At 42.1% G+C, this 14070-nt stretch overlaps 1 protein-coding gene across 5 annotated transcripts in view; it reads left to right on the plus strand.

Moving 5' to 3' along the window:
- Window positions 1-14070, plus strand: part of tns2a (tensin 2a) — a 50907-nt gene that overhangs the window by 26306 nt on the left and 10531 nt on the right. For 3 of the 5 annotated variants that reach the window (XM_053425279.1, XM_053425281.1, XM_053425283.1), the window contains exons 4-15: window positions 4008-4046; window positions 4484-4525; window positions 5239-5288; window positions 5759-5942; window positions 6249-6299; window positions 6412-6534; window positions 9297-9361; window positions 9810-9893; window positions 10459-10571; window positions 11909-11969; window positions 12368-12443; window positions 12783-12912. In XM_053425279.1, the coding sequence (XP_053281254.1) occupies window positions 4008-4046; window positions 4484-4525; window positions 5239-5288; window positions 5759-5942; window positions 6249-6299; window positions 6412-6534; window positions 9297-9361; window positions 9810-9893; window positions 10459-10571; window positions 11909-11969; window positions 12368-12443; window positions 12783-12912 (1018 nt within the window). The remainder of the gene's footprint in view (window positions 1-4007; window positions 4047-4483; window positions 4526-5238; window positions 5289-5758; window positions 5943-6248; window positions 6300-6411; window positions 6535-9296; window positions 9362-9809; window positions 9894-10458; window positions 10572-11908; window positions 11970-12367; window positions 12444-12782; window positions 12913-14070) is intronic. The other 2 variants (XM_053425280.1, XM_053425282.1) reach the window with 2 other exon arrangements.

Raw genomic sequence — 14070 nt, forward strand, 5'->3', positions numbered from 1 at the left:
GTATCAGTTCAATAAAAAATGGCAGAATTGTGGCTGATATCAACCGAGGTTTACAGCACCGTTGAGAAATTCCTGCCACCACCTACACCTTTGCCTGTGTATTTAATAGATGAAAGGGACAGGGATGAAGCAGAGGAACATGATGACATGATGAACTCGTTTTGGAAATGAGGACACTTAAGTTCTAAGATCTGAAGCCAGCAGGGCATTTTCATTGGATCCAAAATGAGTAAACACCCTGAGTCCTGGTTGAGTCATTAAACATTTGAAACTCTTCTAGAAGAGAAAAACATTTTGATGGAAAAGTTTGTGATTTATTTATTTATTCTACAAATATTTGGCAAGAGCAGATAAATGAATTAACATAGAGACAGTATGACCTCTTGCATCTATACAGCTATTGTCAACATTAACAGGATTTTGCCATTGGAAAAAAACATTTGAGCAAATATTATCAATAGCATAATAATCTGTCAAATACTGAATCATTATCACACACACTGTCACAGGCTCTCAAAAAAATCGCCCTCATGCTTTCTCCGGTACGAACACACCAAGGATGCTACCAACCCCCCCACACAGTGAGTCCTCCCAGAGCCTTCAGCTCATATGCCATGGGTTGAGAGGAGAGAACCGTGCAATATCCATTAGCCGTCTTCTTCTGCTTTGATGGCTCAGTGAGACCACAAAGAGCTGGAAGAACCACGGCTGCTGCAGAAAAACAAAACAGAGAGGGGAGAGGGCAGGGGCCGGCAGGCGGTGATGGAGGGAAGAGGGCCGGGAGAGGGAGAGGGTTACAGGGGGTCAGGGCTCTCTGTGTGTCGCCAGCTGGACCCACCTGAGAGGAGGCAGTGGAAGGATTTTACTGAGAGTGAAGCAGAAGGGTAAAAACAGCAGTAAGATTTGTGGTGAGAGTCATGTTAGTCTCTTTAAAATTCTTGATACGAGCTACTTCAGTGTTTGTTTTATTTTTAGATCAGTTTAGACATGCAGCCTGCAGCACTTGTATCCAGAGCAAGTAAGAACAAGCAATACGAGTCTTTGTCTTTTTCAAGGATATTTGGTTACTGATGGACACACAGGATCAAACCTGTGACCTATCGGGTTTAAGACTCTTTACAAGGTAAGAATACCAGTGTAGGTTTTAAACGGAAGAGTGCAGAGAATGAAAAGATTTCAGTAAAACGATAGGTTGGAAGTAGGAGAGGTGAAGGGGAAGACAAACAGGAAGGGTGTTTTTAGAAAGACATTAGAGAAGAAACTGAAAGGAAGATAAGGAAGCGTTGGGATCGAGGGAAGCAGGGTGAGAGGAGGGAGACAGAAGCAGAACATACAAAACAGCCGTATAGCAAAAGCACATAAGAAGGGAGAGAGCAGGGGTGAAATGGGAGGGAGATGAAGTGGGTGCAAGAAGAGAAAAAAAGTGCAGCATAGATGGGTGGAGGTCTATTAGCAGGAAGTTTGTGCGTAAGTGTTGGCCTGAGGAGATGGAATCTGGTGTGGTGTGTTTGTTCTGCCCTCAGCCGGCCCCTCCAGTGGCCGCTCGGGAAGAGGGAAAGATGGAGGAAGGAAAAAGGGGAAAGATTAGAAAAATGAATGACCGGTGTGCGAGAGCGTCAACCCAGGTAAAGTCTGATTCATGCTGTGTGCAGAAATGGGTGCACAGTCAAAACTTGTAGCAAGGACATTTGAAACAACATGGGTCATTTCCAGGACTGGCTGAGTGAGTGAGGAGAAAACTAGAGGATGATTCCATCAGGTTTGGATTTGTCTTGGTGTAAGCTTGTTAAATTGTTATATTTTCCAGCATAGCACCAGATTTCATAATGAGTTGTGCTTCATTTCTGTCATGTGCACGTCAGGCTTCAAAAAACAAGAATGAAGTGGCAACATAGCCTTGTAAACTAAAGTTCTCATGCAGTTTAGCCTGTTTTGATTAAACTAATACTTTTATAATTGTATATTTCAAGAATATAAACATATTTCTGAAAATGAAAGGGATCTGAAACAAACTGGTAACTGGTAACCTTTCCTTTTTACACACGCATTTGTGGCATGAGCAGTCGTTGCAGTCTTCTCAAGTGTCAACAAAAAACAACACGGCCAGAAAAAGCCAAAGAAAATCCCATCAGAACAGTTTGGGCACCACTTTGGGCTTGTGCTCTCTTCTCCGCCCTGAAAACTGCTCGCAGAGTTTTCTGCAGAATGTCTTGTCGTGTAGTCTCTGCAATCTCCCTTCAGAGGCCATTTGAGAATCTCTACGCCTTCAATGCCAGTGTCAAACAGGGACTTTAGGAAGTGCAGTTCTCCCACAGTGCATTGTTTCACATGCTGTGATTCAGGGGAAAAAAAGTAGACACATGAAATGAAGTTGACCTAATAGAGCCGTAGGGAATTAAGAGAAATTAGAGCCCGGCCCAAGCCCACTCCTATCTGCTCATGGATTGGGTTCAGGCTGCAAATGAAAAGCAACCACAACACAGGATACGACTTTTGATCCATTTCCCTACAGAGATGGGAATAAACAGTGACCCTCAGAGTGAGTCATACAGACACAGTGTCCAGTTTGTCATCTGATAGCCGATGTACAACCTGGACCTGTTTCCAGCAACATTTGTCAAAACACGGCCAGTCTTGATTTAGCTCCTTATCTGTTCCTCTGCCTTCCTGTTGACGTCTGACGTATTAGCATCAGTGAGAGACCGAGCTTCATGCTTAAGAAAGGAGGCAGGAAAGAGAGATTAACACTAACTGTACAACACATACACACTGTGGTGGTGACACACCCCCCAGGTTCAGGGCCTGTGTAACTTCCCTTTTGTGCACAATGCGGTATACACAAGTCCTTGCCCTTTTCCTTTATCCAAATAAACAGTCCAAAAAGGGCTGTGTAGCGGGAACACTGCCTTTGTGTGTGTGAGAGTGTTGCGTGTATTACGTAAGCATGACTATGGCCGTCAGCCCCCTTCATTAGGGCTCCTGCTCCTGCTTCCTTTGGTCACAGTTCACTGACCTGTAGGCCCATAACAGACATGGGAATCAGATGTGTCAATCTGTGTTTCTGTCTCAGTGCTCCTCCAGCTGTGGGGCTGTGTATTTGGCTTCCCATTTGAACATTCTTTTCATTTTCTTACATGCTCTTGGACATAAGCTGTTCCTGTGTTTACTTGGCACTTATGTATCTAAGTAGTTGTACAGACACTGTTTGTCCTCAATTCATCATCATTTGATGGTAAAAAGTCCACCCAGTGCACATTCCTGCTCCTGTCTGGCCTCAACAACTGTCTGATATTGGTGAATCTTGTTCTGACTTAGGCTGACATTCTACCAGTAGTTGACAAATTTAGATAAAAGGCTAAAGTCTCATTATTTGCTTGGGAATTTTTTTATCCATGGCACAAACGTTTTGACGGCCAACCCGGGAAGTTACCGTGACCCTGGTTCCTGTCGACAAAAATCAAATGCAATTTTTCTACTGGCTTTTATTGCAGAATATAATCCCAGTGACTGTCGAAAGATTATGATCCACAATTGAATTACTATTTTTGAAGCCAAAATGAAATTACCAGAACAAAAACACAATTTCTGGGATATAGCAAACCCCACCGTCAATGTCATTCCAATCACTTCCGACTTGTTTGTTGATTGGTGCATTGACCCCGTCTGCACGACAACCTCTTCGTCTCACTTGGGTATTTACTGATATATTTTATGTTGAAACATAAAACATGGAAATATCTTGAGCTTCTGCAAAACTAAACCCTATTTCAGCCCTTTCATTTAGACATATTAATCCATTTCTCAAACCAAGCCATGCTGGGTCCTTGAACTTGAGGGAATGGGGTCTTGAAAGTAAGACACTGATGTGGGAACCCTGTGAGTCCATCTCTCCATGACTTACTCACAAAGCATTTGATCTTAATCGCCTCTAAGCTGTGGCGCTTCCCTCTGTCCTGAAGCAAAAAGGATGTCTTGTATTCACATGTGGCTGTCTTTGTGTGTTCCAGGTGACCTCTGCATGCATCCCAGTGCCTCCCAATGATCTGGTAAGTTCCCTTCAGTCACCCACTTTCTTTTCCTCAAGAGCGCTCTGTATAGAACCCTAGTTATCCCACTCTTGTCTATCCGTAGTTAAGAGCTATGGCTTCCCAAAACCACGGTATGGTTTCCTCTCGTTGAATTCCTTTTGGGAAGCCGAGCCCTCAGCGCAGTTTGAGCTCAGTTCAATCCTGGAGCACTGCGGCATTCCAGTCCAGAGGAACAAATATTGTTGATGTTGCTGTAGGAAGTAGTAATGTTTATCCATTACAGAGTCTGTTTGTTTAATTAACTCCCCTTTCCTTCCTCTGTATCCACTCCTCTCTCTACCTCCTTCATTCCCTCTCTCACCTCTTTTCAACCTACTCCCTTTGCCCCACTTCCTCTCACCATCCCTCTATCCACGCCCTCCTCTCCTCTGTTCCCGCTCCTTCCTCACATCCAGCAGCGTAGAGGGACTGCGCCTCCTCGACACACCCAACACCTGGTGAGCACACTTTCAACTCCATCCTCCTCTCTCCTCCTCTTCCTCATCAGCCTCATACTTTTTCTACCCATCTTTCCTTTTTCTCTTTCTTTCCCTTCCTTGGCCCCAGCTTCATGCTCTCTGTCCTGGAAACGTCCAGACATGGGTCAGGGGAAAACATTTGTGGCTTGCCTGAATTTGATTTAGCACATGCTAAACAAACCAAAGTCAAAGCAATGCCAGACACTTGTCTCTGTGAAAATAATAATGTTACTTCTGATGACTGTGATCGTCATTACATGAAGTTCTTTAAATCAAAATGAATCTCCCATTGGAAACTTAAACCTGCTCATCAAATTAAATAGCAAATCTACTAAAGTTTAATGGTGCATAGAAAGCATAATCATTGGATCCTAAATGGAAAGGGTTGAGAGCATAAGTCAAATGGAATATTAATAGGTCATTGCAATTGGAATAAGAACCCCCCCCCCCCCCTCAAATCTTGAATAAAATGTGACAGCTCTTAGGTGAACCACTCTATGTATACATGCATGAGTGGGGGTATAAACATTTTAAATGCTCGGTTTCCATTCGGGCAATAAAGGGAATAATTTGGTCGAGGGGAACCAGAAAGTTGCTGGGGCAGTTTGACCATCTGGTCAAATGACTGATGTCACCATCATGAGGCAAACAAAGTTTGAATCACTTCTCATTGTTTCTGTTTATTTCCACAGGGGTCCACCAAGTCTCTGACCTATACCAAACAGAGGAACACCCTGCCAAGGTAAAGGTCATCTGAGTTTGTTCTCCCACAGGAGTTTGTGTTACTGAACGACGTTCTACAAATTAGTTTCATTCAAAAAAGGCTTCATTGAGCTTTTTGTTTCTACACTGCACCCTACTCTTTGTTTCTGCATTCTTGCACTTTTTCCTCAGACAAAGGTTCACCTCCCTGTCATTCTTTCCAGAGGGTTTATGTGATGGAGCAAGCTGGCTTTTGATCTGACCTGCATGTCACAGGCTCCAGTTTCTCTCTTATTCTTTCCTCCTTTCTCGCAGCATCCAGCCAGTTTCAGCGTAGCATACGAGGGAGCACGATCATGTTGAGCTGCCACAAAGAATCTGAATTAACGCTCACATTTTGACCCGTGTCCACCTTTCCCTCTGTGTCTCTCTGCATGACCACCTGAACCTTGCTCCCTCTTCCTCCTCTCTCCCTTTTTTTAATCTGTTCCTCTTTTGCTTTTTCTCCAGGAGCTTCAGTGTGGACCGCGTGATGGAGAGAGTGATGGAGCGCCACTACGACTTTGACCTGACCTACATCACCGAGAGGATCATCTCCGTCTTCTTCCCCCCAAACCTGGAGGAGCAGCGGTACCGGCTGAACCTGAAGGAGGTGGCTGCCATGCTCAAGTCCAAACATCAAGACAAATTCCTGGTGAGGGAACAGAAATGCATCACACTGTGAGAGCTGACAGTAATTACAGTAGCTTTCATGGTCTGTGGTGTTTGTTGCAGCAGGGATTTTATCTTCGTCCTTTGATTATTCAGTTTAATTTAGCTGACGATGCTTGTCGCACAAAAGACGACAGAGACAATATGTTTTAACATTTGGCATCAAGAAGCCACAAAATAGACTCAGCGAACCATAAAATGATCAGTTTGTTGTTTTTTTCTATCACACCCATAATAAAATAACTGAAATGATGAGTGGCTGCAGTGATAAACATGTTTTCGGTTTCAGCTCCTGAATCTCTCCGAGAGGCGCCACGATATCACCAAAATAAATCCAAAGGTAGAAATTTCCTCATTGTAATTCTTGTAACTCGTTGAGAATTAATTTCTCAAACTTTTATTGAATCTCTTCGAATCATATGATCCTTTGCTCTGTCTCCACCCTCCACCAGGTTCATGACTTTGGCTGGCCTGACCTCCACGCCCCGCCGCTGGATAAGATCTGTGCCATATGCAAGGCCATGGAGACGTGGCTGACCTCTGACCCCCAGCACGTGGTGGTCCTGCACTGCAAGGTCAGAGTTCAGGGGGGCATAAGGGTTTTTGAGACCGACGTTCCACTGATTCCCAGGCTTTTAATGTGGCAGATTAGAAAGCAGTCATGGGTTAAGTGATTTAATGAGGTAGCAGCATGTGCTCATTTAAAATAGGGCTGCACATTTCATGTTAATGGGGTTAGAAATAGCAGCTATATTAGTATTAAGAACCATGTACATTGTTAATATGTAAAATAAGATCATTGTAGAAATGTAATATTCAATTTATGCAAAACAAACGTGTTACTCATTAACATTAACAGAGACCATGTTTACTGCTGACAACCAATTTGGCTCTTTGCTTTCCAGTGTTGGACATATTCATATGTCAGACTGATAAAATACTAAGTACTGCTTTCAAAAAGTTTACTAAGTAAAGGTACAGAAGTATTTTCAGCTAAATTAAAAGTCATTTGATTCTTCAAAATTGCGACATTGTTGGGTTATGGCTAAGTTAGTTTAACCTTTAACGTCCATATTATAAAAACTTGTCTTTGGCTCACAGAAAAACAAAAACTTAGATCACAAATAGTAAAAACAGTTTATCTTGGGAGCTCTGATTTCAATCACAGACAATATAATTTCAACCATCCCATTATAAAAATTACATTAATTACAGTTTCCTGGACTCGATGATTCAATAATTGAATTGCTCTTTAGACAAAAGATTTGTTGAAGGATTGTTTGGTGGCTCGTTGCTGTTTAAAATGCTCACGATGGAGGCAGTTCAAATTGTAGGTGAAAACGATTGAAGAGAACGTTTGTTTTATCAAGAATTTACTAAGTGTCATAGGGCATTTTAATTTGAAGTACCTATAGTTTGGAGTAGTTAGTCCCAGGGGTAATTTGTATACCTCAGTCATGTTTTAAATGTAAAAATAATTCTCTGAAAATTTGCTCATAACCAATTAGGTGTGGCCGGAATGTATTGCTCTGCAATGCTGCGGTAGATGTATAAAGTATAAAGTAGATGTAAAAGTATCAGAAATAAAAAATAATCAAGTGAAATACAAATACATCAGAATCATACTTCATTACTCAGTTGTAATTTGACACTATCAGATAGCGGAAACATCGTGTTAAATAGTTTGAAGCAATATAACAGAACTAAACAGCTTCACACTTAATGCTTGTTGGTTAATGTTAAATCCTGTGGTTGCGACTTCGGAGAAAAACTAAATATTGCATAATATGTTCAAATTCTTCCATCATCTTTTACAAGCAGCCTTGATTTTTCCCTTCTCTATTTCTGTTATAAAATGCAATGAGTGAATTAGGACATAGCAGTTTAAACATGACTTGACAAAAAGCGAAGTGTAGAAGAGTTGATGGCGAGTGTCTCCTGTAATCCAATCAGCTGTTTGGACCTTAGCCAGACAAGTAACCATACCACTGAGATCAAACTCTGTCAACTCAGCATCTGACTTCCACACTGCTGAGCATCATTTACTGTTTCATTTATGTCATCATCATATGAAAGCGCTGGCAAATCGAAACTTTTCCACCACTGCCAACCAGCACCTCTGAGGGCGACCGAGCTCCCACAGCTTGTCTGGATGTTTTATTTATTGGTTTTGGTCAGGAGATTTTTAAATACTAAAACCAGACCACTTCTGCGGTCTGCTGACTCTCCAGAACATTCCTGCTCCAGGCAATTTTTTTTTTTCGCTGCTGCAGATCACGCCAGGGGATAGGAATAAACAAGTTCCTGTCAGTGTAGAATCTTCCATTGAGACACAGGCTGAGCCAAACAAGCTTTAATTTGTGCTCAGTGTGAAGGTGCAGTCTGGTATCTGGAGGGGTCGCATTAGGAATTTGAGGAAACCAGTTCTTTGGAATGTGTCAGAAACGACGGAGCCCCGGATGTGAAAAAAACACCACAGGGAGCTTTTTAATTTGAACTCAAGCTTGTCCACATCATTTCTATGTCCCTTCCTCTCGTCCCTTCCTTGCCTTCTCTTTGTTTGGGCTACATCAACGCTGCTACATTTTCATATTTGAATATGCATAAACTCAGCTATAGATGAGTTTAGGCGTGGCCTGGTGTCCACACGACTTCAGGGTTTAGAGCCACTTAAAAAGAGACGTTTTGAAACACAACTGGCCTCATATTAGTTTAAAAACTCCAGGGCTGCATTTTTTTCTGGACGAGCAGAAACAGAGACGATGATGTGGACACTCACAGCCCTTTGTTGATTGGATCTTTCCAGTTACAGTGTAGCCTTTCACTGGTTCGCTGGTTGAACTCATTCCAGAAGAAAACAACCGGCAATAGCCTCTGCTACCAGTGTAGGACACAACATGGATAATCAATTACAAGCTTTGCTGATCCTGTTGTCTTTGCTAACAGCTGTTGTGCCGTTAAATTCTGCATTTTACAATGATACAACTGATGACATGTGTAGGAGACGAGCTGTTATTCCAGCAATCTGCACACTGGTAGCTACACACATGGCCATACCTGAGTGGCCATGTCATATTTTTTAGGCATGTCGGTATAAACAGGGATTAAAAATGATGCGGAGCCAAAATGGTTGTGTGGATAGAGAAGGTTTAGTTTTTAAACTAGATCCCAGTAGTATGGACGGAGCCTGTGTCACTATAAAAGAAAAATCAACACTACAGTCAATACTTACTAAACTGTCAGGTCTACAATTAGCTTTCTCAATACAAACCACAGTGTCTGAGGATGTAAGCAGCATGTTGTGATTTTTCCCTGTTGTTCTCTCTCCATCCTACAGGGAAACAAAGGGAAAACAGGCGTGATCATTGCAGCCTACATGCACTACAGCAAGATCTCTGCAGGGTGAGTCTGTGTGTCTGAGACGTCCAAAGCCACAGTTTAACATTTTCCTCTCATGGACCACATTAAAAATTATCAAATTGACTTTGCAAAAATGTACTGGATGGCTAATGGCAAATAAAAAGCTTGCTACACAGTATCCAGTTGCTGATGTGTTCAACTTCAAGTGCTGTGTATGTTCCACAATGATTTCCATTCAGACTTTTGTTGATAAATCCTTTGATAAATTAAGCCCTGTGGATTTTTTGCACAGGAACAGTGGAAACTGGTTTATCCTGTGGCCAGTGCCAGCTGTATCCTCTCCATGTACTTTCTGGCATCTAGAGGGTCTGGTGCAAGTCCCATGATGGAAATTGTTGGCTGAAAGTGTGTGTGTGTGTGTGTGTGTGTGTGTGTGTGTGTGTGTGTGTGTGTGTGTGTGTGTGTGTGTGTTGTGTGCGTTTATGTGCAGGGCGGACCAGGCTCTCAGTACTCTCGCCATGAGGAAGTTCTGTGAAGATAAGGTGTCCTCTTCCCTCCAGCCGTCCCAAAACAGGTAGAGGAGGGGAAGTAGAGGGGAGGGGGTGCAGGGTGGGGGTGGTTGAGGGCATCCCACATCACAGCAGATGTTGCACATCTCCCTTGTATCTTTTTTAAGAAGAACAAAACAGTGTGTAGCTATGTACAACTGCTGGATTTGATTTATCTTTAACCTCAGCTTTACGCTTTTTTTTTACATTTGAAAACACTTTGGAAAGTGACAGATGTAAATAATGAAAAGAATGATGGCTGAATTCCATTTAGTTGCTTAAGTTTCAAGTTGTTCTTTTCCTACTATAAAGATTTGCTGTGAAAACGACCAATGGAACAGAAAATAAAGAAGCTATGTGATTGTTGGACAGTGGAATAATAGGAGAATAATACAAGCAATGTTAAAATGATAAATATAGTGAGGTTAAGTTCAAAGTAGGCCCACTCTGTCTAATGTTGTTGGACTAACATCTATTATAATCCTAGGATTTTAATGTGTTTGCTCTTGTGAACACAAGATCTCAAGGACAGTTTACACATGTTTTATATCATGAGGATTTCTCTCACCCACCCTCCTCTTTCTCTTTCAGGTATATCTATTACTTCGGGGGCCTCCTGTCCGGGGCGATCAAGATGAACAGCAGCCCTCTCTTCCTCCACCAAGTTCTCATCCCATCACTCCCAAACTTCCAGGGTGAAGGAGGTGTGTATGTGTGTGTTAGTCTTCACCAAAACACAAAACAAATATAATTACCGTAGTCTTCCTGTTTCTAATATATTGTAGGTAGATACACCCTCAGTCATTGAGCCTATAAGTGAGAATGTTGTGACTGAGGTTAAACAATGTGCTGGTATTGTGTGATTGACCTGTGATAGAGAAGGGGTGAATGGCAGAACTGTAAAGCACTTAAAGTGGTCATCAAGACTTGAAAAGTGCTGTATTAATACATATACAACTTTTAGGAAAATCTATTTAAAAGTAGTTGATTTGTGTCACCACATCTATAAGTGTAAGGAACATTGACACACACACATTTTCTTTTGATTTGTCATTTCAAGCTTTAGACTCTGGTCTTGTGTCATGTGAACATTTTGTTTACTTTATTATTTGTAGAACTTATATTAGACTGGCACAATGTCCGTTACTGGCCAGTAATTGGCTCGTGTACATCATGTTAATGTGTCATCTGCAAATATAGCCTGGCCTGGGCCATCATAAGACTTAACAAAGTGTGACATCCTCTGCCCTTAACCCTCAACAAGAGTGAGGAAAAACTACAAAAACTACAAAAAATACCTTTTCTGTAGGGCCTTAAACCTCAGAGAGCGCCACATGTGAGGGATCCCTCTCCCAGGGCAGACATAAGTGCAATAGATGTTATGTGTTACAGAGCACATCAACAAAATAACAGTCTTTACAACATTCATGAGAAAAGACAGTGTCTAACAGAAATTGAAAAGTGTATGAATGTGAAAAATTCAGACAGAAATGAAGGGAGAAGCACTCACAATCATAATGATAGAGCTTTTGGCCAATGATAACAGTATATGTGAGTAGGCATAATATAGTTGTAATAATAATCTACCACCGGATGACACCATGATCCACAATGTGGCAGCGATCCTGGATCTGCAACGATAAAGCACAAGGACTCTGGGGAAGAGGTCAAGTCAGTTTCAGTCCCAGACACAAGTGAGGGGAACTGGGATGTCCCCCGAGCCTCTGTTCTCCTCTCTGATCTGCCTGTATGCAGATAAAATGTGATGTGATGTTTGTCTTGGCGTGGTGCTGTGACGGGCTTCCCTCCTGAACCCAACCAGCGGTACTCACTGCCGCTCTGATAGTCGGCCTTGTTCACCCCTCTCCTCCTCCTCCTACACACCCTTGCCTGTTTATCTTTAATCAGATGATCAGGTCCAGGAGGAGGCGGCGGCAGTCAGCACATTCCTTCACATTCTTCGCCATGTCTTAATTTCTGCCTCGTCTCTGTCTCTCTCTCTCTCTCTCTCTCTCTCTCTCTCTCTCTCTCTCTCCCGCAGGTTACTTCCCCTTCATGAAGATCTACCAGGCCATGCAGTTGGTCTACACTTCAGGGATATAGTGAGTCTCTCTCGCTATCGTATGTCCAACTGATAGTAGAGATTAGCAAAGGATTGTTTTTCTTTCATGAGCTGAGGTTTCAGCTTCGTCACAGAGTAATTAAATAGATGGGATTGAATAAAATTACACAAAGGACGTCTTTCTTCTTCAATACAGCTTTTAACTCATATCTTCCAGCTTTGATTGTTTACCCCTTGGCCCTTCCAAGTGGCTAAATGTGAATACAGACATTGTGAAGATGACATGGTCCCAGTTCATATTTGCATCATCGCAGTCGTCTGGGACATCTTGCAAACGAAACAACTAATTGATTTTTCAAGGCGCAGCAGTCTGCCAGTATTCTTTGTACGTTTTGAGTTTTCTAACAGACTTGTTTGTGTGCTCTGTGTCGCCGGCAGTGACCTTCAAGGCACCGGAGGCAGGCGGCTGTGTGTCACCATCGAACCAGCTCTTCTGCTGAAGGGTGACATCATGGTGAGTCAAGTGGGAAGGAAATAACAAACAAGACCCCTGACATGGATAGGGGTCCTAATAATGCCTTAATAACTTAATACTTTACAAAGTGTTTCTATATTCAGTGCAAAGGTTTGGGGAAACTTTCTCTGAAATCTAAATTCTGATCTGGAAATTAATTTTTTTCACTTGTTAACAAGGAATCATAATTTGTCTTGTTTTGTGCACTCTGTCATTTCTAAGTTGTAGGCGAACCTCATTTTGGAACTGAAAGCCTTCAATTTACTCTCCCAACTGCTCATTATCCCACACGCATTTTGATCCGCGCCTCTCTTCTCCCATCTCTGCCGCCCTCTGCAGGTCAAATGCTACCACAGGCGAGCCCAGAGCGCAGATAGAGACACGGTGTTCAGGCTGCAGTTCCACACGTGCACCATCCACGGATCCCAGCTGTGGTTTGGCAAAGGGGAGCTGGACGGAGCCTGTGTCGGTATGTTTGTTTAGGTTGTAGAATAAAGCTGATCACAGGTTTAGAAATACAAGGACAAACACAGCTGTGGGACAGAGGCTGATGGTGGGGTATTATTTTATTTAAAGAAGACAAAGCATTTTTAAATCCTGTACATTGTCTGTATCGCAGTACTTTTTTTTAACATGTCCTCTTAAGGGAAATCTAAGAATTGGTGTAGATGATCCGTACACACAGTTATTCTCAGCCCCACAGAGCTTTGGAGTATCTTTCACTTCATCGTTTTGGTTCGGCTGTTTTCTGTTCACACCTCAAGTCTAATTGGGGCTGGATACAGCGGCCAGCTGTCAGGAACAGACAGACAACTGCAGCGATTAGCAAATACAGGAAATACAGGTTTATATATATATAAAAACCTGTATTTCCTTTATTTTCAACAATCACAAGTCTGAGTTCATCCAGTCTCACTAATTCCATTAGTTTTTTGGTCAATCAATCAAATTTTATTCGTACAGCCCATATTCACAAATCACAGTGTGCCTCATAGGACTGAATAAGGTGCAATATCCTCTGCCCTTAACCTTTGATTAGAGTAAGCAAACACCAAGAAAAGGCAGGAAAAAAACCTGTAGAAACCTCAAAGAGAGTCCTGTGTGAGGATCCCTCTCCCAGGACGGACAGAAGTGGAACAGATGCCGCTTGAAACAGAGCAGAACAGAACTTTTTTATAGTAATTTCCTTTGTTCGGCTTCCATTGCTTTAGTCTAATAGTTTCTTCTTTGTAAAGTACTTTGTAACATTAAGGGCTGCATAAACAGCTTATTTATTGACAATTATTATAATAATTCACCGCTTGTCCTCTGTATAAAAATACATATAACATATATAAAAAATGGAAACTCATCTTGCCCCATGCCTGTTTTGTTAGCTCTATCACTGTGGTAAATGCTTCAACATAACGTTAACTTATCACCAAGTCCTGAGGAGACATAAAGTCATCCAGCATAAGCTAGCAGTCATACCAGACCAAGTGACACACTGTTTGTGTTGAAGCTGCTTTTCATTCCTTTATAAGTTCAACTATTTATTTGTTAGAGGAAAACCAAGTTAATTTTTTTTTACATACATCGTCTTCTTTCAGTGTACTAGAACAAAGTAGTGTTTATTGCTCCCTAAAGT

This window comes from Pleuronectes platessa, chromosome 6 (genome assembly GCF_947347685.1).
Source record: "Pleuronectes platessa chromosome 6, fPlePla1.1, whole genome shotgun sequence".
NCBI lineage: Eukaryota > Metazoa > Chordata > Actinopteri > Pleuronectiformes > Pleuronectidae > Pleuronectes > Pleuronectes platessa.